A 22810-nucleotide genomic window follows, 5' to 3' on the forward strand; every position below is an offset into this window, starting at 1 on the left:
CATCTGCTTTGACTGTTTTTAATCTATTGCACTGCTGTTGTGTTACACATTAGCAAATCTAGGCCTTGAGGAAAAAGTTGAGATTTTAGCGTGGCCTGTGTCCACATATGTAACATCTTTTTTTGCCTTTATTTCGGATGCTGTACCAAGTTACTGTTTTAAATGTTTCCTGATGACAGCATAAAGGTGAATCCATGCTTTAGGTGTCCGTGTGTGCAGACTGATGTGGACAGTGGACACATGTGGTTGTATTTATCCTACGATAGGCAGGCATTTTTGTGCTGTCTGGACAGTCATATTTCTCTTCATATTGTAGGGACAAAAACACAAAAGTCTCACATGGATGTTTCTGAAAGACTACACTCTTACTGGATATGGAAACTAGTTCCAGATTGGGCTTTAGTGCTGTGTAAATGTGAGTATTCCTGTGGTGAACATAGCACAGGATATCTGGAGATTTTCAGACTTCCTGCTATATTTGGGCACATTTAATGGAAAACATGTACAAATCAAAGCTCCTCCAAAATTCTGTAGGGACTACTTCCATTATAACTCATAATAATGACTTATGAAGGTGTGGATGGCAGTCAAACAGTCCTAAACAAGCATTTGTTTTCAGCACTGATTGTTTTTCTGTAGCATATGCAGTTGGCGACCCAACTTGGGTGGATGATGAAATTTAAATTTCACCTACTGCAGGGCATTTTCTGCTGCCGTTACCTGTTTGGAGGTATTTGTTTGTAAAGATTAGTGGAAGTGTTGATGATCTAAGGAGCTGTTCTTATAACTTTTACATACAGCAGCCAATAAATCACAAATTTAGACTGGATTTAACATGCACCCAATTCAGAGAGGTGTTGAACTGCTCCTTTTTAAAATTCAGTTGTAGTAATAACTTTATGATTTATGTTACCACTAAAGAAAATGACTTGGGTCTGGATGTCAGTGACTTCCTAGCTGACAATGGGCATGACAAGGAGAGAGAATATGATACTTATTTGATCAATTGGATAGAAATAAATCTGAATACTCAGAATAAATGCAAACATTTGCTTGCTTCTTAGCTGTATCAACTTTATAAGCTGTGACATGTTGCAGGTTGAGCATCCATCAGCTCATTTTGATATTTTTCTGCCCCCTGATGGCCATAAATTATTTCAGCTGCAGGGATTTTCAGCGTCTTCTACAGTAATCATCACTTTTTGCCAATCAGTGTTTAAGTCAACAGACTCTAATGAAGCAACAGTCAGGATGCTTTCTGTTTGTACACTTTATGCAGTCAAGATTGCTTCTCTTCATTGCTGAACATAAAGCGAAACTCCTTTTTACCGTTTCAGTCCCCATCTGGAGTTAAACTTTGAATCTTGTTCTGCTTTTTATTGGCTGTTGTAAAAGCTCTCATTAAGTATTTTCAGGGGCCTCAGAGAAGTTTGAAAAACTCTCTTCTCTCTGCCCAGCTTAAATCAAAAAGCATTAAAGCCTCTGATTTGATAGACTTGGTACAGTCCATATCAGATGTGAGTCATCAAGGTCTTTATTGCTTATCTGTGTGAAGCCATTAAACTCCTTTTTTTTTTTTGCTTTAAAATGTGATTTTAATGGGCCGTCGAGTCGCCGAGCTACTGAGCTGCTTTTTGTGTTTGCAACTTTCACTCTGTGGCCTACATTTTAATTGTCCGTGTCGCTGCAGCGTGAAAGTTGCACGACGCCGAAGTGACAATCAATCTCGCTTACGAGGCATTGTCATCGGCGACGATGATCTCTGTCTCTCTGGCTGAGAGAGGTGAATCCGCTCTGCCTGATGAGTAATTACGGCTAATTTCCTAATTACCTGAGCATCGCGCTTCTCTGTAGCGTTCATTAAAAGCTATAATTGCATTGGGTTGACATGCTCTTTTATCCACTTTGGGTTCTTTTCTGGCGGTTTAGCTGTGAGCTAGCGCCGCTGCCCCTGCCTGTCTCAGTCGATAAAGGTTGATTGAAAACTTGCTGCATGGGGGTGCATTGAACACGGCTTCTGACGGCACCATGATTATCAAGGTTGCATGTGTGTTTCTTTGGTGTGTGCCGCATATAGATGCATTGTGAAGAAAAACATCCCTCACTTTGCAAGATTTACTTGCAAAAATGACCTGACCAGTTTGAGGGACAGAAGCTGTAAACAGATGCTGCTGTTGTTTGCTAGCCAATAAAAGCTCCTCTAAGAAAAAGAAACCTCCTCCTTTGCTTTTACATTCTGTTACAGCCACTTTCTCTCTCCTGCTGTTTCCATTTCCTCTCAGTTTTTCTGTCTTTACAGCTTTCTTTCCTCTCTTCCGTCCCATCTTGCTCTTTCCCTCTCTTGCATTGATTCGGCTCTTCTTTTGTCTCACAGAGCCGGCCTCCAAGTTGTCAGCTGCGTCAGGATTAAAAGCTATTAGTTCTGCATCATTGCCACTACAAGTGCGCTCCTGAGATTGATAGAGTGCCTCCGTTCTTTCAGTGGGGGCAGAAATGGGAGGAAAACAAGCCCAGGGGGTGGGTTTTTTTACCTCACATATCTGACAACGGTCACCTAAAGGCACTCTGGCCTTGGACTGTCCCTCAGTCAGTTTTAGACGTATGAATTGATTTCCAGTCAAATGTGTTTATAACTCTGCAAATCCCCACCAGCAGACATGTGGCCTGTATGTTAAAAGAAAGACGAGATTTCCGTGCAGGCTTTTAGTGATTTGAACACCCAGTTTGTCATTTCTGGTCCCATCTAAGACCTAAAAAAGCGCTAATGAAGCTTTGAGGCCGTTCTTGTTTGGTTTGCATACTCTTATCAACATAATAATGGATTCCTTGGCACCAGGGATTCGTCACTTGTCTAATTTCCTTTCCCCTGGTGGGCATTATTCAGATGAACACATTCATAGTCAGTTGGATGGAAGCCACATTAGTGTTTATTTTCCTCAACCGTTTCCTTCCCTCGGAGTGTTTTTCACATCTCTGCAACACTGTCAACGAAATAGCCGCCTTTGCTAATTTCATGTAGAAAGCTGGATGTTTTTTTTTCCGTCAGCAAATTCCCTCAATGTTGTTGGCGGCTGCCTTATAATTTATTTCTTTTGTCCCGTGACAAGTCTCAGATGAGGTGAGAGGGAGCACCTGGGACGTGTTGTCGACTCAGCCTAAATGGAAAAACTGAGTTGTTTTTGAGGGCTGGAGAAAATATGCAGTTCGATACACGACTGTATCTGAAACACGATGTCCAGTGTGTTTCTCCAGACCACAGACTCACTCAGAACCAATGAACAATGTGAATATTTATGTCTTCTTTAAGATATGTGTAAAGAAGAAGTACAGCGAAGATAACTGAACAATAAATAAAGTTTCCTGTTGGGTTTTACTGCCTTTTTCCTAAACACAGCAGCTCATTCAGCTTATTGTGCTCAGTAATATCTTGAGTCGTGGTCCACCTCCAGCTTCTCCCTCAGCTCTGCATGTCAGAGTTGCAGTGTAGTCAAACAAATCCAGGGGTTTATTGTACTGTCACATTCTAACACACACCTCATATTTCATTGCAGGCAATTGTCGGCTACTTTGACATTTTCTTCGACAAAGGCTGCAGCAACAAGGTAAGCAGCAGCAGCAACCAAGCCATTTAACGTAAACTCAATTATGTTCACGCTTTAGCGTGTTCCTCCTCCCCGAGGCGTTCACTGGCAATCGACGGGCGTCCTAGCCGACTGCTGATACAAGCACTTACCCAGCAGAGCCGGTCGGTCGGAACAGCCGATGCCAAGCTCTGTGAGCAACACAGACATGCCTTTTGACTGCACTTCCTGTTGTACCTGAGACTCGAGCTGCATTCTGAAGATGATCCAGTAAATTACCATCTCTGCTGGAAGCTAAAGCTGGAACAGTGTAGCATGGGATTATCTGTTTGCTTCATAAATACAACAGTTAGGTTTCATTTATTATGCAGACGAAGCTAGAAAGTATTTTGATACATAGAAATGTAAAAATTGGAGGACTGTAACCGAAAGCAGGTTGATACACAGACTTATTGTATACATAACTGGGCCTCAGTTTTCCTCATGTCCTTTAGGTAAGTTTGTCCCCTAGTTTAAGTTTTTTTGCTCTTTTTCTATTACTGTGATATTAGGACTTGCATTAAATGACAAACATGCTTTCATATATACTCACATTAAGGCTTATTTGCTATCACCAGATTTATTAAACAGTAAATCTGCCTAAACTGATTTAAAAAACACTTTTAATTGTTTTACAGTCAAAAGTTGTTTTCTTTTTGCAAGGTGCTACAAGATGACTGAGAGAATGAACAATTTGTGATGGTTTTACTTGTGTTTTTTCAGGTGATGTTCTCCACGGGTCCTCAGGTCACAAAGACACACTGGAAACAGACGGTCTTCCTTCTGGAGAAGCCTGTTTATGTCCAAGCAGGTCAGTAATCACACATTCTGCAGCACCAGAAAGAAATGTTTGCATTCAGTTACATAACACCAGCCAAAAAAGGAGTTTACATTTGTATCCGATTTTATTCAGGTACGCACTGCACGTGTTTGCTTGCTCTGGTGGTTGTATTTGTGCTCTTTTGGACCTCGGAGGTGTGTCATAGCGAGTTGTGGCTGGTAATCTATCTGTGGTGGAGATGTAGTCAGGCTGGTTGACACCCGTTATCTGTCACCCAGAGCGACAGCGAGGGATCAAAACAAATCACATTCAGCCATCAGAGACAGCATGTAAAACTTCATCTGATAGCTGGTTGCAGGCCTCTGAATCATGACACGTTACAAGAGAAGCGCTTTGTAACAGGCCAGTGAAATATTTATAGAATCACTGTATCAGCACATTAAAATATTCCTAACTGGTGCAGCTCGCTGTGAGGCAGAAACGGCGTGAATGTTGGCAGAAATGACGTTCTGCAAGTGCAACCTCGTAACGGAGTGTGACATTTAACTTACTGTTTTTCTTCTACAATGAGAACATCATCAATAGACCCTGACATGGTAACTTGGACTAATAGCCATATATTAATTTAAAAAAAAAAATGCAGATTCCAGTTTTGAAGAATGGCTCACTCTGAACCACATTAATAGAAGTCATTTGGTTTTATGAGAGCATCCATTGCAATCATACGCAGACGCTCCAGGCAGTGTGTACTGAGATGTTTATCCTTTCATGTCTCGGCCCCTTGCGGCATATATCAGGGCTCTTACACTTTATAGAATCAGTTGTAGGCTACTTACACACTGTCAAGAGAGTGCTAATAGCCACTAAACCCTCATACAAACAAGTGTGTGCTAAAGCAGTGGCATTAAGCTTATTATGGCACTGACATCTTTCACTGTGTCTATATGTAGAACCAGCAATAAACCCCTTTAGGCGATGTCCAACATGTTCTCTGCAAGTGAGGCTGTGTCAAAGAAGAAACTGCAAAACTTTCTACAGAAAAGTTTAGTCCACTTATCACTGGCTATAAAAGCACCCTTGCGTAGTTTAGTACACTCAAGGGTTTTACTTCTACAGCCTGTCTTAGGTCTGGAAAGAGCAGTAGTTCATAGTAGCTCAAATAAAACTGACACATCATCATCTTCTTCCTCCGTTTTTCAAAAGCTTTTTATTTCAGAAAGGTGACACTGTCTTGAAGGACTTTAAAGTTTTAGGAGATTTTCTTCATCTATTCAGTTGTGGTATATTGCATGTTATACCAATACTAGAAAGGTATTGCATTATCCTTTTGAAAAAAACGCTGCTATACTTCACTATATTTTATTAATACCACTACTTTAAGAATAACAGTGGCTATTTTCCTTTCGAGTTCCCTCGATGTCCAGAAGCAGTGTAAAGTGTGTTTTTGTTCCGTACTTTGCTTCCTCTCCATGCAGACATAGTGGAAGCACCGTTTTTTACTTCTCTCATACTGCAGCCTTCATGGTGAAAAAACGAGAGGCATGGCTGCAAATGCAAGTGCTCTTCCCGACCATCCATGGCATTATTTTGTACGCATAGCAGACAATCTGGGTGAGCCCACTACAACTGCAAAACCAGACTGAAAAAGACGTTTAACGTACGCAGACTGAGGGGGACCAGCATGTCCAAAGAGTGACAGGTTAGCAAATGTGATGGATAATTACATCATGCCCCCAAATGTAAGTCAAACAAGTGATTTGTTTTGTGTAATGCAATGATGGCTGTTTATTTTGGCTTTATCTTTTTAACTATCTGACTAAATTGGCAACATCTTTATATGAAACTTTGGGGTTCACACTGGTAATGTTAAACTCACCATTACGTACAAGCTCAGGCGTTCACAGTAGAATCAATGGACAACTGACAAAGACTGAGAGCTCTTCAAGGTTTTATCCAGTTTTTAAGCAGCAGTGTGACCTGTGAAGGTGGAGAAACTTGAATATGTAAAGAACGAACCTCAATAAGGGTTCCTCCAATTCTGAAAAGATGAGAAAATATATGAACACACTGTGGTACAATAATTCCGTATTGAGATTTTTTTGGTGCTACTTTGTACTGATGTCAAAATATCTTAATTTTTTGGTTAAAGACAAAACTCTGTGTACTCTCAAATATTCTAAGAACACTTTTCCAGATGTGTAAGTTCTTTGTGTGTTATTGTTTCAGAATTGGTATCGACATATTTAGGCACTTACTGAATCAATGTCACCACTCACCACCCAGTTCTTCTTTTTATTGAACAGAAAATAAAAACACGAATGCTCCACATACATGCGCTGCTTCATGTGCATCAGAGTATTTATTCCACAAACTACATCTCCGAGCCTGCCAGGATGTTTAACTGTTAAAGCTCCTATTAACTAAGTGCAGGATAAGTCTCTGTTATTGGTACAGATGCTATGAATCCTCCAAAAAGTGAAAAAGAAGTAAAATAATTTCTTCCCAGTACATTCACAGTCATTATCCACACTGTGTGACTGATCCTGTATTTATTACTGCTGAAAGCTGTGGCCCTCTGTGTGCGTTATCATAATGGGAATCACGGATATGTCCTCTGATGTGGGAATGGATGAGCCTCTGGGCCGGCTGTCCACTCACTGACCACATATCAGATGGAGTCTTCTGTAATAAATGACCTGCGCAGGGACGGAGGCGTTTGATGTCCGGCAGCCCTTAGTCGTGCTCAGGCCTCGCCGGCGTCACCCTGCACGATAAGAACGTCAAAACACCTGACGCTGCTCAAATGCTATCGCCGGCTTTGTGCGCTGCTGGGTCAGATAAACATATCGGAGAGAGCAGAGGACAACAGTTTATTAATATAGGACAGAGGAGGAAAACTGCAGAAATAGATTTAGTTTTGACTGTTTGGTGCATAATACTAATGTCTGATCCTCATTTCACTCTGCTTGCACCTATTTAACTGTGTACATTCACGCACCCACATGCATGTTTGTACAATTTCAAAGCAGTTGAGTGCAGCTGAGCATATATTGGCAATCGTAAATAAGGAGATAACTTGCAGGTTCATCCAAGACTTGGAAAAAGACAAGGAGCACTGAAGCTGTTTAAGCTGCTTGTGATGCATCAACACTTTGCTTTTTTAAAAACAAACTGCATTAATGTCATTACAATTCTGTTTTAACTCTTAACCTCTTTCAATGGAGACTTGATTTCATTTACATTCGCTTTGAATATTCTTGGTCCCCACTGGTTAAATCATTATGTTTTGTGAGCCCAAAGAACATTTCTTCAAAAAACTGTCAACATCCAATAAAAATTAGATCTGAGCACAATAAATATTCAAATGTAAACACCCAGTAGGTTTGAATAGAAGAGTAATGGCTGGTAATTTGTCTTGGTCTGGGTCTATATTATGCTAGAAGTTTCCACCCCTTGCAATCTTGTGTTGGTTAGACTTGGGGAATAGATAGACAGATAGAAGGGGTGATCTAGAATCTCCAGGACTGTGCCAATGAAAAGCACTATCCATACCTGATTTAAAATTTCCGTAACCTCTTTCTAATTAGTCTTCAAATGTAGCAGTACACTGCTTCTGGAGCTCCTGCCACAGTTGGAACACTCTGCAGAAGCCCTGTTCTGACCACTTACATGTTTCATCATGGGATTTAATAGCTTGTGCAAAGAGAAAATATCAAATTTCGTGTCAAACTGATCCAACCGTCACGTTGAAGATCATTAGTGATGACGAGAGTGTGGTCTGCGGCTTTGACCTGGACACCAAACAGTCTCCAAGACCAAAGAGTAACACACCAGGTCAGCATCAGAATAGCATTCTTGTCCTTCTTTTAGACATTCATGTGTTGTGCAATGTCACATTCTCCCCCAGATTCTAACTGTCAACACCAAGTTGTAGTCCTGAATCTGAGATAAACCACTGGGTGCAAACAACCTGAATTGTGGTGCTTGCTATCATGCCAATGCTTTTCTTTGTAAAGTGCATTGAAATCAATGAGTTTCGTGGCTGCACCAATGCAATTGCGGCTCTAAACCTGCCCCAGTCATGAGATTTCACTCTCTGGGGCTCCTGCCTCTACCACAAAATGAAATTCAAGTTGAAGGATCACCCTTTAGACAGGCCATCTAGACAGGTTTGTCTAGATGGCCAAAATTGCATCAGGTATGATGTGTAAATGTCTAAATATTTATTAATTCATAAGCATGATGACATGATTTTTAAAACTTTTAATTTTAACACCCCTGTTAACTGTCCTTTTAAGTTACTCTTGGAAAAAATGTACCTAATTTGACCTTCGTCTCTTGGAAGGAACAAAAAAACTTTGCTCTTTCTGCTATGTAACACACATTGCTGCCTCTAGAGGCCACTAGACCTCATTCTGTAGACTTGAATCTTGTTCTTAGGTAGTAAAGATTCTGACATTTCAATCCTTTACATGATCTTTCTATCTTTTTTAACATTATGCATGATATTACAGTTAGAGTATGTCTTAAGATTGATATATAGAGGCATTAACTGAGACACCCACAAATGTGAACACACGTACATGTTCACAGCTTGATCTATTTCAGTATAGAAGTCTACCTCGAATTGACCTCAAGTCTGTACAGATCCATCAGTCTGAATGTGTGCTGAATACGTGAACCAAGCAGTGTGAGCAGAAAAAAGTTAAAAGGAAGAAGAAAATGAAGGCGGGAGTGAGAAGCAGGTTATTGATGTGCTCGCTCTACCCCGGCACCCTAACGGTCCCCAGCCTCCTCCAGGGGCCGTAAACCAGAAATGGAGTTTTTAACAGCATTCACCGGCTGCCTGCTAGGCTCCTATGGTGTACTTTACAGCACACACACACACTGCTCCTTTATACACTAAAATACACAGGAGTTCTTGCATACTTCTATACTAAACTCCCATCTGCTGGAAGAGAAAACTTTGTGAAGTCACCTTGAAGATGACAAAACTCTCTGCGGCCTCTCCTCTGGGGGCGTTGACTGAGAAGCACCTTCGCCTCTGATCGGCTGTAGCACAAACAGCCAGTGGTCTGGTTTAATATTGGCTCCGGCTGTGGTGATTTATCGCGGTGGAGACCAAATCTTATTTGATGTGTTTGTACGAGTGCAGCAGTAATTAACTCCGAGGCTGCGCTTCGGTGGGAGGTGCTGGCGGAAGAGAGAGAACGCACGCAGCAGCCTGGAACAAAACATCCCTGCAAATCCTCCCGGCTGGCAGCGTAATAAATTAAACAGCGAATCATTTGTCATGCTCTGGTGTGTTTGTGTAGCTCTGGTATTGAAGAGGAGGGTCCTTCTTCACATTTTTACCTACTTAATGTTCACTGGAGAAAGGAGGTCACTTGATTTTTTTTTTCTTTTTGTCAAAAAAGTCTGCGAGGTGAAGCGGTGCCCTGGTTACCTGCGTTGAGGGCCGTAACATGGGTGTGCGTCCTTATCTAGGCTTTCATTGGTCAGTCAGGTGATCTTTGTCCCTGCCCACTTTCATGACTCACCTCTTCTGTCCTGAGTGCTGCTGTAGCTCTCCCAAATCTCTCCCCCGCCCTCACCTGTCCAGTTTAGACACCTCTTTGCCCCCCTTCTCTGTTCTCTCATTTGAACTCTGAAGGTCCTTGAGCTGTCGGGCAGCAGCAGCAGCAGCAGCAGCAGCAGCAGCCGAGCCGAGCTTCAAGTTCTTCACGACTGTAATTCAACACATGAGCCAGTTGTGTGTGCAGACCAGCAATCCATCAACCGTGCTCTGTGGCTATGCTGTGAACAGGAAGTAGAATTGGATTAAATGGAGGTAGATTGGAACAAGAGGGAGGATGTCAGATGGGTGTGACTGAAATATGGCTATGAGCATCACTGAGTGCCAGGTGAAGTCAACTGCTTTGGTTTGAGAGTATATTTGACAGAAAGGATCTCAAACAGCGTTGAAACCTGTTCTCAGCTCTTGACTGAAAATCCTCTGCATGTGTTTAATTTCTGTACAGTTTTAGAGAAACTGGGGAAAAAAAACTGTCAAATGCACGGTCAGGCTCATACAGTTCTACACTTGCATGTCTGACAGTAGCCATAGAGAGAGACTTAGTGGTGAGACTTATCCCAACAGTATGGAGCTGCAGATACTGTAGGAGTGTGAGCTAAGTGGTTAAAATGTAAATGACAACAGTTTAAATGAATCGCTAATGCGAGCCATGTATTTCCAGTGTAATTTCATGGAGAAAGGCTGCAGCGGGCTGAGATAGGCTGTTTCTGTGGGCCTGGTTGTGCTTAATGACACTGGCATGGTGATGTACGACATCGCAGCGAGAGCCCGGCTCCGTTCCCCGACTCATTTCCACACATGGTTAACTCTTTCTCCCTGCCTCTGAGTGGCCAGTTTACAGAAGGCACCAAGGCCCTCTTCCATGGGGAGTTTGGACTGACTGATTACAGCAGAGCTGCTGTAGTCGCAACACGACTCAACAGACACTGTGCAGTTGGTGGTTTGTATGCTTCAGCACTTCAATCTGAAACATGAGGGATTAGTTGGACAGTTAACTGCAAAGTTATTTTTAGGGCAGAAGTCCCAAGCCTTTTTTTTCTTTCAGGGTTGTTTTAACAAAAGGTTGCCAAAGGTCAGACAATTATTTCTTTGGCCTTTATCAACCTTTTGCCAACTTGAGTTTGACTGCAGCCATCCATTGCATCCCATGAGCACCAGGATCTGTTGCAGACTACCACTGGTTTAAAATTTAAACACCTTATCTCAATTCCCTTAAAAACAAGCAAAAACAAAGACGGTTTGTTTTTGTGGGGAATTCTCATCTTTATCTACACTAGCGGTCAAAAGTTTGAACACACCTTCTCATTTAGTATTTTTTTTCTTTTCATGACAATCTGCATTGTAGATTCTCACTGAAGGCATCAAAACTATGCCTCAACACATGGAATTATGAAGTAAACAAAAAAGTGCGAAATAAGTCACCACATGTTTTATATTTTAGATTCTTCAAAACAGCCACCCTTTGCATTGATTGCTGCTTTGCACACTCTTGGCATTCTCTGGATGAGCTCCGTGATGTAGTCACCTGAAATGGTTTTCACTTCACAGTGTGGAATTTCTTGCTTTCTTAATGGGGTTGGGACCATCAGTTGTGTTGTGCAGAAGTCAGGTTGGTCCACAGTTGACAGCCCCATTTGACAAGTGTTACAATCCATATTATGGCAAGAACCAATCAGCTCAGTAAAGAGAAACAACAGTCCATCATTACATCAAGAACTGAAGGTCAGTCAGTCCAGAAAACTGCAAAAACTTTGAATGTATTCCCAAGTGCAGTCGCAATGACCATCAAGTGTTATGAGGAAACTGGTTCACACGTGGACCGCCCCAGGAAAGGAAGACCAAGAGTCTCCTCTGCTGCTGAGGAGAAGTTCATCTGAGTTAACAGCAGCTCAGGTTAGAGCCCAGATAAATGCCACACGGAGTTCTAGCAGCAGACACATCTCTACATCAACTGTTCAGAGGAGACTGAACCAATCAGGCCTTTATGGTCAAATAGCTGCTAAGAAACCACTACTAAAGAAAAGCAACAAGCAGAAGAGATTAGTTTGGGCCAAGAACCCCAAGAAATGGACATTAGACCAGTGGAAATCTGTGCTTTGGTCTGATGAGTCCACATTTGAGATCTTTGGTTGCAGCCGCCATGTATTTGTGCGACACAGAAAAGGTGAACGGATGATCTCTACATGCATGGTTCCAATCATGAAGCATAGAGGAGGTATGATGGTGTGGGGGTGCTTTGCTGGTGACGCTGTTGGGGATTTATTCCAGATTTAAGGCCCACTGAGCCAGCATGGGTACCACAGCATCCTGCAGCGACATGCCATCCCATCCGGTTTACATTTAGTTGGACCGTCATTTATTTTTCAACGAGACAAAGACTATCATTGATTGAATGTTCACTGAATCATGCATAACAATTTGAATCCTAGCTTAAACCAGGATTTGCAAAAGGAAGTAGAACCATACACCTTTAACTGATTCTTGAGGACGTTATTTTCAGCTTTAGTTTTGAAAATGTAATTTCTCTATCAGGATCCTGTAACTCAGATGCGCTCCAACCACACATCAGCCTCCATACAGAGAGACACAGGAAACTCAAACCAGGCGTGTGTGTTAGTGACCTTTGCTGTCATGGTCGACTTGTTTTGCCACCATTTTGTCCACCAGTGACCCAGCTTGTTAAGCTGGTGATGGAGTGGGGTGCAGAACAGCGTCTTTTAGCTTATTGCTACATGTTTTTCCATCACTGTGTGTGAGCTTCTGTACAAAGCAGCTTTAAGTTCACACAGCGTTTTGTGTGTTATAGAAAAAAAGCCAAAACTCACCAAGACCTTAGCTTTGTTGCTCAAATTTTTTTCTGCCAACCATTTGAGCATTTATGAAAAGATTACATGGTCTTGAAAAATCATAGTCCCAAGAGTTGGTTACCTCCATTTTTGCATTTTGTCATTGAACACCTGCATTTTAAAGCTGATTTCAATATTTTACTGATTGTCCTGAGGAATTGGCATGGCTTGGTTTCATTTCTATTTTTGAATAGCTAATGCCTTGAGCCTTTCAAATCCAGCAGTTAACAGTTTAATTTGATATCATGGGACCCTCCGAGTGTGACGTCGGAGCATTTTAAGCTTTTCATTTTTTGTTTTCTGCCGTTAAAACAGAACACAAAATCGTTGAGGTTAGGTTTAAGGTCAGGGGAAGTGGGGAATTTCGGTCCCGCTATATGGTGTTTAATGAAACGTGAAATGCAAAAAATATGCTCTAGAAACGTGCAAATTGATGTGGCGTCTTATTTGCACGACTTTTTATGATACTAGCCTCAAGAGTTAGTGCCTAGAATTAGACTGAAAGGGATCATATTGAGGTTTTGTGCAACTTGCCTCACTGCTCTTTAACATTCAACGTGGAAGTTTGGATAGAGAAAGAGTATTGCATGATACAGTATAGTAGCCTAGGACTACTGTGCTACAGACTAGATTAGATTTAGAAATTGGAATATGTTAGCAGTTTTACCATCATCAACTTTTTTATCCTGGTGTCCACATGCTGTTTGAGATTGTTTGTTAATCCATTTGTTTTGATGTATTGTTGATTTGGTCATTTGTTGGCTTTGAATCCTGTACAACAAAGTGGACAGAAGTATTCAGATCCTGTATGTCCTGTTTACTATGTAAAAGTAGTCTATTAAATGGAAAAAGGTCTGCATGCAAAAAAGTATTAGTGGGAGCAAACTGTAGTTAATGTGTTGCTTTGATCTCACTGACTGGCATATATTTTGATGAATGATGAGATGAGATTATTAACAGCATTCTAGTGTTGTAGCTGCTGCAGGTGGAGCTAGTTTGAGCCCCTCTATATTAAGTTTTCTGTACAGAGGCAGCAGAAATATCAGATGATAATTGTGAAAGAACAGAAGACATAAAGTTCTGACAGCAAATCTGTTTTCAAGTTTTCTCTAATCTTCGATTTTTGGTGAGATGTTGGATCATTGGAACATTTATTGAAATGAAGCCATGTGAGAAATAAAAGGAAAAATCACAATTTGGTGGATATTTTAACAACTCAGACAGCTGAAATATGAGCCTCACTGCACACTGTTTTTGTAAGACATCAGAAGCCAAAAATGTTGGAAGCCCTGGTTTAATCTTGAACAGTTTTTTGTAGTTTGCTTTTTCTGTTTTATATTATACATTATATAAAATATTCATCTTTAAAAAGCTGTCTAATAAATGTAGGGGAGCGATTTTAAGGTTCTTTTATTAGTTTATAAGTGTCTTAACGGTCTTGGGCCTTCTTATTTGTCTGCACTACTTTTATTTTATCAACCCTCGCGGACCCTGAGGTCCTCTGGTGCTGGCTTTTTAACGATACCACAAGTTAGAACTAGAACACACGGGGAGGCGGCATTCAGTTATTATGGCCCCCGATTGTGGAACACCCTCCCAGAGAACCTCAGGGCCACAGAGAATGTTGATGTTTTTAAAAAGAGGCTCAAGACCCATCTTTTTAATCAGGCTTTTGACTGACTCATTTTAATTCTTTATAATTTCTTAAGCTGACTTTTATTCTTACAATTTTTATTATTATTTTATGTATACATTTTTACTTATACATTCTTTTCTCTTATCTCAGTCTTAGCTTTCATACCTTTTATTTATTTATTGATGTATTTATTTTTCACTATTTTTTATTTTTTGTTTATTTATTTGTTTTACTATTTTAGTCCCTCGTTTCTCCAGTGTTTCCTCCTGGGGGCCTACCACACCTGGAGTTGATTCTGGTCCACTGATGGGGGTGCTGGCCCGTGGATGGCCCTGGCCCAGGTGGCTGGAGAGCTTTACACCTTCGTGTGGAGCCTCCTGTCTGCCTGGGCTGGGGTGGTCCTTGTGTCGGTTCCCCTGCAGTTATGGTCCATGACTCCACTCGGTGTGTGTGGCCCCCAAAGGTAGCTTCTTCCTCACTTCGGATTTCGGTGCCCAGCCATGTCTCCGCTATATGTCCTTACTGTCAGATGGTGTATGTTGGTGTGTGTATGTTCGTATGTTTGTGTGTGTGGGTTTGTATGTCTGTTCGTATGTCTACGTATGTGTGTGAATGTATATGTGATTACGTATCTGTGTGTATATTTGTTGGGGGGTGTAAGGTTTCGGGTTTTTCACAGTGTTTTGTATTGTGTTGTTTTTGTTTTTATCCTCTGTGAGGCACTTTGTGTTACTCGACTGTATGAAAAGTGCCATATAAATAAAGTTGATTTGATTTGATTTGAGTAGAAAGTATGGTATTTCACTCAGGTAGAGGTGAAAAGTATCATAAAATGGAAATACTCAAGTTAAGCACAAGTACTTATTTAAGTAAATGCACTTAGATGCTTTCCATCACTACTGTACAGAACTTTATTTTGAAGACTGCTTTTATAATAGCGGTTTGATAAGTCTTTTCCAGTATAATAAGTACCTCACAAACAAAAGAATTTCTTATTTGACTCCTACATATGAAACATGCTGATTTTTCTTTAGAATTTGTCTCTTGTTCCTCTGACACTCGCTGGTTTTTGCTTTTCTGAAGTGAAACGCTGCCCTCTCTGCAGTGGAGTGACAGACCCAGAGTGCGGCGCCAAGCAGCAGTCTTGGTGACAGCGGCGTTGGCATGGTAACGAGTGACAGCCGTGATGGCGGACGCTTTGCTGGAGAAAAGCACCACAGTCAGCACCTTCTCCCGTCGTCCTCCGAGGAGAGGTGGGGTGGGCACCGCGAGCGTGAGGCGGATGCTTGTTTGCCGTTTGGGTAAACATTCATTTACCTCCAGCAGTCAAACGTGAAGTTAATCAGAGTGATTATGCGTCATAATCAGCAGCAGCGTCTTCTCCCGGCCTCCTGATCGCTCGTGCGTCCTACTGTAGATGCTCTTCCTCCTCCTCGCCGCCATCTGGAGATCTCAGAGCATCTGTATTCGTACACACTCGTGCACAATCTTACTTATTAACATACATTAAACCACATTGCCTTTACACACACATCATCATTTCTGTAAGCACCAGTGCGTCTCGGCTCATACTGCAGAGGCCTGAGCTCAGCAGCACTGTACTGCTGCAGGGTAACGGGAAGACTTTCTTTTTACGAGCATTTCTTTTTCATCACGAACACGATGATCAGTGTCTGACTCAGTGAAATTGTTTCTGTCTTTTAATGTTTTTTTTTTTCTCATATGGAGGCGTAGAAGTTGTGATTAATGGCATAGAAGTTTATTATCAAATTAATTACAGCGTTGTTGCTGTAAGAGAAAAAAAATCCACCAGCTTGTTCTTAAACAACCTGTTGGGATGATATTGCACAGGAACAAACTTGAATGCCTTTACAGAAATGCATATGCAAATGTAATCGGGCTCCACTCAACTAAATAAAACTTGGGTTCAGTCTTTCCATGTAGTTTGTTGACAATATGGAAAGTGCAGAATTAATTCTTTTTCCACAGAAAAGGATTGTTTTCGTGTTGTGTAGTTATTTTTCTGCTGTGGTCCAGTGATTTCACACTTTGTTAGAAACGCTACCTGACTAGAACTCTTAAAAAAAAAAAACCTTCCTGTGGCCTGCTGTTAACCTCGTTTGCTGCCAGTTTTTTGTCGATTTGTGTTTTCTGACGAAACTCATGTAACAGCAAAGGGAGATTAAAGGAAACTTACTGAAGCTTGATAAGGTGTTGTGCCACCATGTGCTCCAGTAAAGCTTTGATGCTCCTTCGTGTTGAGTCTCCCAGTCTCTAGAACTCCACTGAAAGGATGAACAACATTCCAAAACTTTCCTGATTTGCTGTTTTGATGATGGTGGTAATTCCTCCTTCTAGTAGACTGAAATGATGCCAACATAGTACCCCTCAAAGCACCAGCTCCTTTCATTGTAGACTTCAAGTTTTCAGGTTTTTTATTTAATCAACTGACTGTATTATAGATGCAAATTTTAAATAGATTTTCTCAAGTTCAGTGACTGCTTTTCCATGTACTGATAAAGACATGAATGCCTAACGTTTCCTTTCATTACCTACATAACCTTAGAGCTGCTGTCTTGGTTAATATAGGTTTGTTATCTACTTAGAAGCCATGGCCAGAAGCCGTTAACCGCTAAGGTTAGTTTTTATCATGGTGGCTACTTGCTGGCTCAACCCCCGCAATTCTCTCAGCCACACAAACACCGTAAAACCACCTCAGCCATCCATAATGATCAAAGTTCAATCAAAACACAGCTAATATACCACTCACAAAACTATGCATTTAATAATTAGGATTTCAATCTTAAAATTTCCAATTTTTTTGCATTTGCAAACACAGGGCTGCCCATAATACTAGCGATTAGGGATGCAGTGTGTCAGTTAAGGAAGAAATTTTCTTAACTGGATAAAGAAATTTTCTTAGCCGATATTCAGTCATGTCATCAATTCCTAATCACCTAATATCATTAAAGTGAATGCTGTTTTGCAGATATTATTTCAAATGCTAAAAACCGTTTTAGTTGAGAGACATTTGCTGTTTGCCAAAATTCATGGTGTCATTATTGGCCACACAGCTACAACTATAACTATGTTCTCCTCATGTACTTTTCACACTAGAACAGTGTCCAGAGGGCATTAAGTGATAGTGAAGTCTCTGTCATGGTGGCCCGTTGCTGTTCGCCCTTGCAATGCACTTAGTCGCAACATATAACGCGAACATGTAGACACAACTGGCATGGATGATTTCAACACAGTGAAATAATTACATGTCTTTAATGTAAAACACTCTACTAATGTTGATGTTTCTCTGTTCTTGCTGTTTTCTTTAGGAGAAGAGCTGAAGGGGAAGATCAGTGTGCGTAAAAACAAGAAGGATCCTCGCTCACTGTTGGTCACCTTTGACCTCCAGGACAGGAAGCAGACTTACAGCCTTCAATAACACCAGCTGTCTCGTGGTACATTCAAGAAACAAATGTAGGCAGCTTTTTACTGACCAGTTATGAAATCACACAATGTTGAGATTGTTTCTCTTTCTTGTAATAAAAATAACAAAAATAAAACAAACAATGTCATTCAAGATGTCGTCCTTGTCAGTGTGTTGAAAAGTACACGGTCGCATAATGAAACTAAACTGCAAATCACTTTTCCTTTAAAGCCGTGACAGCAGTTTTATCTGTGCGTTCTCTTTTCAAGCTCTGCACGTGTAGATTTTTGCTGGGCCACTTCAGGACAAGCTTTGTTTCAGGTCATTGTCATGCTGGAAGGTGAGTCAATACTCCAGTCTCAGGTAACTGTACTCTCACACTTTATTTAAGGACTTGTCATTCTTCTTTCAACTCTGACCAGTTTCACCATCTGTTCTGCTGGGATGCACACCCACAGCCTGATGTTACCACTGCTATGTTCACTATGGGAATGGTGTTAATAGGTGATGAGCAGTGCCTGATGTTCTCCCCAAATAGTACATTTTTTGTCTCATCAGACCAGAGAATCTTTTCTCTGGTTCACAGGATCCTTTAAATGTTGTTTGACGAACTCCAAGGGGGCTATTCTGTCTTTTTTCTTAGTGTGGCTTCTGTCTAGTTCCTTTCTCATAAAAACCTGACTGACACTGAGATGGTCATCCTATTGTCAGGTTCTCATCATTTCTGCAGAGTTCCTCTCCAACAGATCTTTAAAGACACCTCACTGACTGGGATCCTTTAACTCTTGGAACCGCTGTGCTCCTGGAACACTCAGGGCTTTAGAATTTTTTCACAAAGTTCCACAGAGTTTGTTGGATTTTTTGTCTTGGGTTTTGTCCTGGCGTGCACTGTGATGTGTCAGACTGTACACTGAATGTGTGCTCAATCAGTTCTGTTTCTACAGATGGACACAAGTCAAGTCCAAGTTCATGTATTCAATGCAAACAAGATGCAGAAACCTCAGTTTGGAGTTCCACAGCGAGAGGGTCTGAAATTTTTTTTTTTTTTTTTTTATAGAAGAAGCATTTTCCTTTTACATTTGCAAAAATAAAAAAGTTATGTTGTCATTAGGGTAGATTGTGTCAAATCCCTGTTTTATATATTTAAAATTAAATCTGTTGCAAAGCGTGCCAAAAACCTTCAACAAATGTGTAAGAATCCCATAGATGTGTGGAAACAACTTACTTTTATGCACAGTTTAGCTCAGGTTTACCTTTAAATTTCTTTTATGCCTTCAAATTCCCACACTTACTGATAGTGACTCCAAAATCTCTCATCATGCACTATTTCTCACATGCATCACTTCCTGATCCACCCAAACAAAAGGCTCGAGCACCCGGCTGTTCTTCATTAAAGACATTGTGTACCTTTCCAGGCGTTTCTCCTTCTTATTGTCCTACTTTGAGTTGTGTGAGATCTAACCAGGGGCATCATCCATCTTCCGTGAGTTTACTGGGACAATGCAAAATGAATTTAAGCTTTAAAAAGGCTGACTGAAGCCTCTTTACATACTTCACTGAGCAGCTCTGCTTACAATTAAAGCTTTTTTCCTTCTTCTCTTCCTTCCTTCTCTGCCCCGAGATGATGAATCCTGAACTCTGGGAGAGTGTAGTCATCTATGAGGAGGAGGAGCAGACTGTGAGGCTGGCTGCCTGTCTTATTGGTGATTTGACAGTCACATCTTCTGATGTATTTCTACTGCTTCTGTGTCCTCTCTGCCATTTCATTAATACAGTCTGGTGTGTGCTGACCTCAAACAGGGCACAAGAACACAACGTGCCTTTAAAAGTTGAGCGGAGGGGAAACTGTCCGCTGAGCTGTTGTTGTATCTTAAATATCTTGTCAACTCTTTAACCACAGTCCATTGAGTTGCATCACTTTTGAACAGATGTCGCACAACCTGGATGACTGAGTCCTGGATGACTGAGATGAATCCACACAGACCTTTTTTTTAAAGCCTCACTGAATTCCTGCAGCACCGTGCTGACATTTCATGATGTGCTCTTTGCTAAATGAGCAAGCACTGGTGTATCTTTTGATGTACATGACAAGAAATTAATTAAAAAGGCTGATTTTGCAGAGTTTCAAAATCTTTAAAGTGCTTTTAAATAGCTGCTTTTATTTAGGGTACAGATATTAGTGAGGTTTACTGTCTCATATTAACATCTGAACATTAGCTACTTATGATAAATAGTGAATTTTGCAATTCTTTTCCACTTAAAAGCTTTTTCGTAACGTAAAATATTCCTAGTAATTGTTGAAAAAATTCACATCTGTGCAGTTTCCCAGTCAGATTCAGACACTTTATTTTCATATGAGTTACAACAATATATGACTGGTCAATATTGTTCCTGAAAATCCTCATAGTCTTGCAAATTGGTAGCTTTAAGACGTGTACTAACTGCTTTTGTTTAGATTGACAGATATCAGTGATGTTTATTGGCTCACAGGAGTAATAGTCAGTTTTGCAAATGGTTTGCACGCAAAAGCTATTCTTTATAATGGAAAATCCTTATTATTTGTGGAAAAGTCAGAATATCTGCAATTCTTTTGTTTAATTTTGCTTATTGTTTCTTTAACAGACTCATTCACTTTGTTTACATATGTTCCATGGCACATGACTGGTCCATATTGTCTCTGAAAACCCTTTAAAAACCTCATCGTCTTGCAAATTGGGAGCTCAGAGAATTGTGCTCTTGTTTCAAGCGAAATAGCTGCTGGAACAATCCTCATTAGTCCAATTACAGAAAATCTTAACTGCTTCTTTCTGAGCCAGTCGCACGAATGATGGGCCGAACTTGAGCTGAGGGCTCAGTCAGGCCGCTCTGCTGCTACTGCTGCTGCTGGACTTGATGGTGATGATGATGGGAGCCGTGCGCCTCTGGATGACCTCCTCCTTCTGAATCACTGCTTTCCAGGCGCTTGAAATGGATGCGGCTTCTTATCACTCAGGCGACAGAGGGAGTGATCAATTAATTACTCGAGCTCGTGTAATTAACGAGGAGACACTCGGAACCCCACCTCCTCCTCTCTGACGAGGCAGTTAGTTCACCTCCTCCATCATGATTTAGTCTGCGCCAGGTAGAAAGCAAAAATTGAGACCCCAAAGCCAAGTTTGGTTTGCTGATGATACAGTGAAAGAAATTAAACCGAAAAACAACGAGAGCCTGTACCGGATCTAAATGCCACTGCAGTGCTTTCACTCTGCTGTTTGTGCGTAAAGCTCTCCAAACCTTTGTTTTCTTTTTTCTTTGAAACATTTAAACGACTCATGAGAATCAGATCTGGATGTGTTGGTCACGCTGCGTGTATGTGTGTGTCAGTCGTTGCGGTCTCTGGAAGAGGAGCAGAAATCAATTACAATTATTCTCTGTTGACAATGTAATTAAACTCAAGGCGGCGGCTAATACACCCGCTTCAGCCTCTTATCTGGGACGGACGGAGATTTACAAGCGCAGGGAGCGCAGCATGCATAGTAAGTGAAGGGGCCCCGAGTGGGACTGTTCCCACTGATCCCAGCAGGAGAGGCTGCTCCACACCACCTCTGCTGGGCTGGAGTCAGAGCAGGTTACAATCAGGACATGGAACAGAAAACGGCACCATTTTAATCGACCTGCAGAAGAAGATAAATGTGGATTTAGACGAAAAATTCTGGTTCGTTCATTAAAATAAAATCAGGCCTATGAAGGTATTTTGTTTGACGTTTGAATGAATGCGTAAAATATGAAAAGATGATTTGATTTTCAAAATTTGGCCATAGACATTTAATATTAGATGACGTTTTTTGACTTATAATCTGTGGCTAAACATTTAAGCAACATAAAATGAACGTAGCCACATGATTTTCGCTCCTAAATAAAGACATAATTTTTTTTGCGAATGTGAATTATTATTGTTATTTGTGTTATTATTATTATTATTATTATTATTATTATTGGCCCACATGCCTTTCTCGCCTGTTCTCGACCTATAGGCCCTGCTGGCTAGACAACGTGGTAGCTGGACAACAACGCGCACCCCAACTTAGCTATTTTTTCAGTGCATTTGGGAAGACCTATCCGCTTTATTTCGCTAAATTACTTCCACGTTGCTGCAAAGTGTCGAGATGAAAAAGTTGAGTCAATAGGAAATCAGTTCCTCCTCCTTGTCTTGGCCTGCTCGTTTGGCTTTAGTTGCTCCAGGATTCACTGTGCGATGTTCCACTGTATAAAGGCCTGACGGTAGAACTTGTAATTTACTAATTATCTGTCATTCATGGCGAAAACGAGATCACATGTGTCTCTTTTTAGTTTTATTGGAAAAATCTCCATGCGTGGCTTATCTGTTGAAATGGAAACTTGGAGAATGCTATGCGCAATGCAGTGTTTTAGGATGTACAGTGTGGCGCCTTCCCCCCTCCTCTGTCACTGCTTCCAGTGCAGCTCCAGTGGTTGGCTGTGGTTCCTCCTGACACACGTGATTTCATTTAAAAAAATGGCTCCTTCTTGCGTAAGGCTTTAACAAATGAGTAGCTTTATAAAGACCTCGCCCACTTTTTTTTTCTTAACTTGATCAATGCTCCTATCGGTGACGCACGAAGGAACGTACAGAGCCTGGAGCGCGCTGTGCGTAAAACTCTCCAAGTGGAAAAACTATTTATAGTTCAGACCATTTTTAGCACCTCGTCTTTTTTGCTTAGCCTGTACAACTTCTGAGAATAAGAAATCGTGCGTGTGTAATTGTCAGATACATGTAAACATATCACAATAACTATATAAAAACGGCCTCTTGTTTGATATATAGTTAACAACTGATATAGATGCATATGTGTAGTTTCAGCATTCTGCAGGCCCAAGTGCTGAGAACAGAAAAGAGCTTTTTTTTTTTTCTCTAGAAAAACACAACCCTC

General features: G+C 41.0%; 1 protein-coding gene across 1 annotated transcript in view; it reads left to right on the forward strand.

Annotated features, from left to right (window-relative positions):
* Positions 1–18035, forward strand: part of prmt3 (protein arginine methyltransferase 3) — a 73422-nt gene extending 55387 nt beyond the window's left edge. The window contains exons 14-16 of the mRNA XM_022210418.2: positions 3552–3602; positions 4344–4431; positions 17788–18035. Of these exons, the coding sequence (XP_022066110.1) occupies positions 3552–3602; positions 4344–4431; positions 17788–17897 (249 nt within the window). The 3' untranslated portion in view covers positions 17898–18035. The remainder of the gene's footprint in view (positions 1–3551; positions 3603–4343; positions 4432–17787) is intronic.
* Positions 18036–22810: the final 4775 nt, after the last annotated feature.

Source organism: Acanthochromis polyacanthus, chromosome 2, assembly GCF_021347895.1.
Source record: "Acanthochromis polyacanthus isolate Apoly-LR-REF ecotype Palm Island chromosome 2, KAUST_Apoly_ChrSc, whole genome shotgun sequence".
Lineage (NCBI taxonomy): Eukaryota > Metazoa > Chordata > Actinopteri > Pomacentridae > Acanthochromis > Acanthochromis polyacanthus.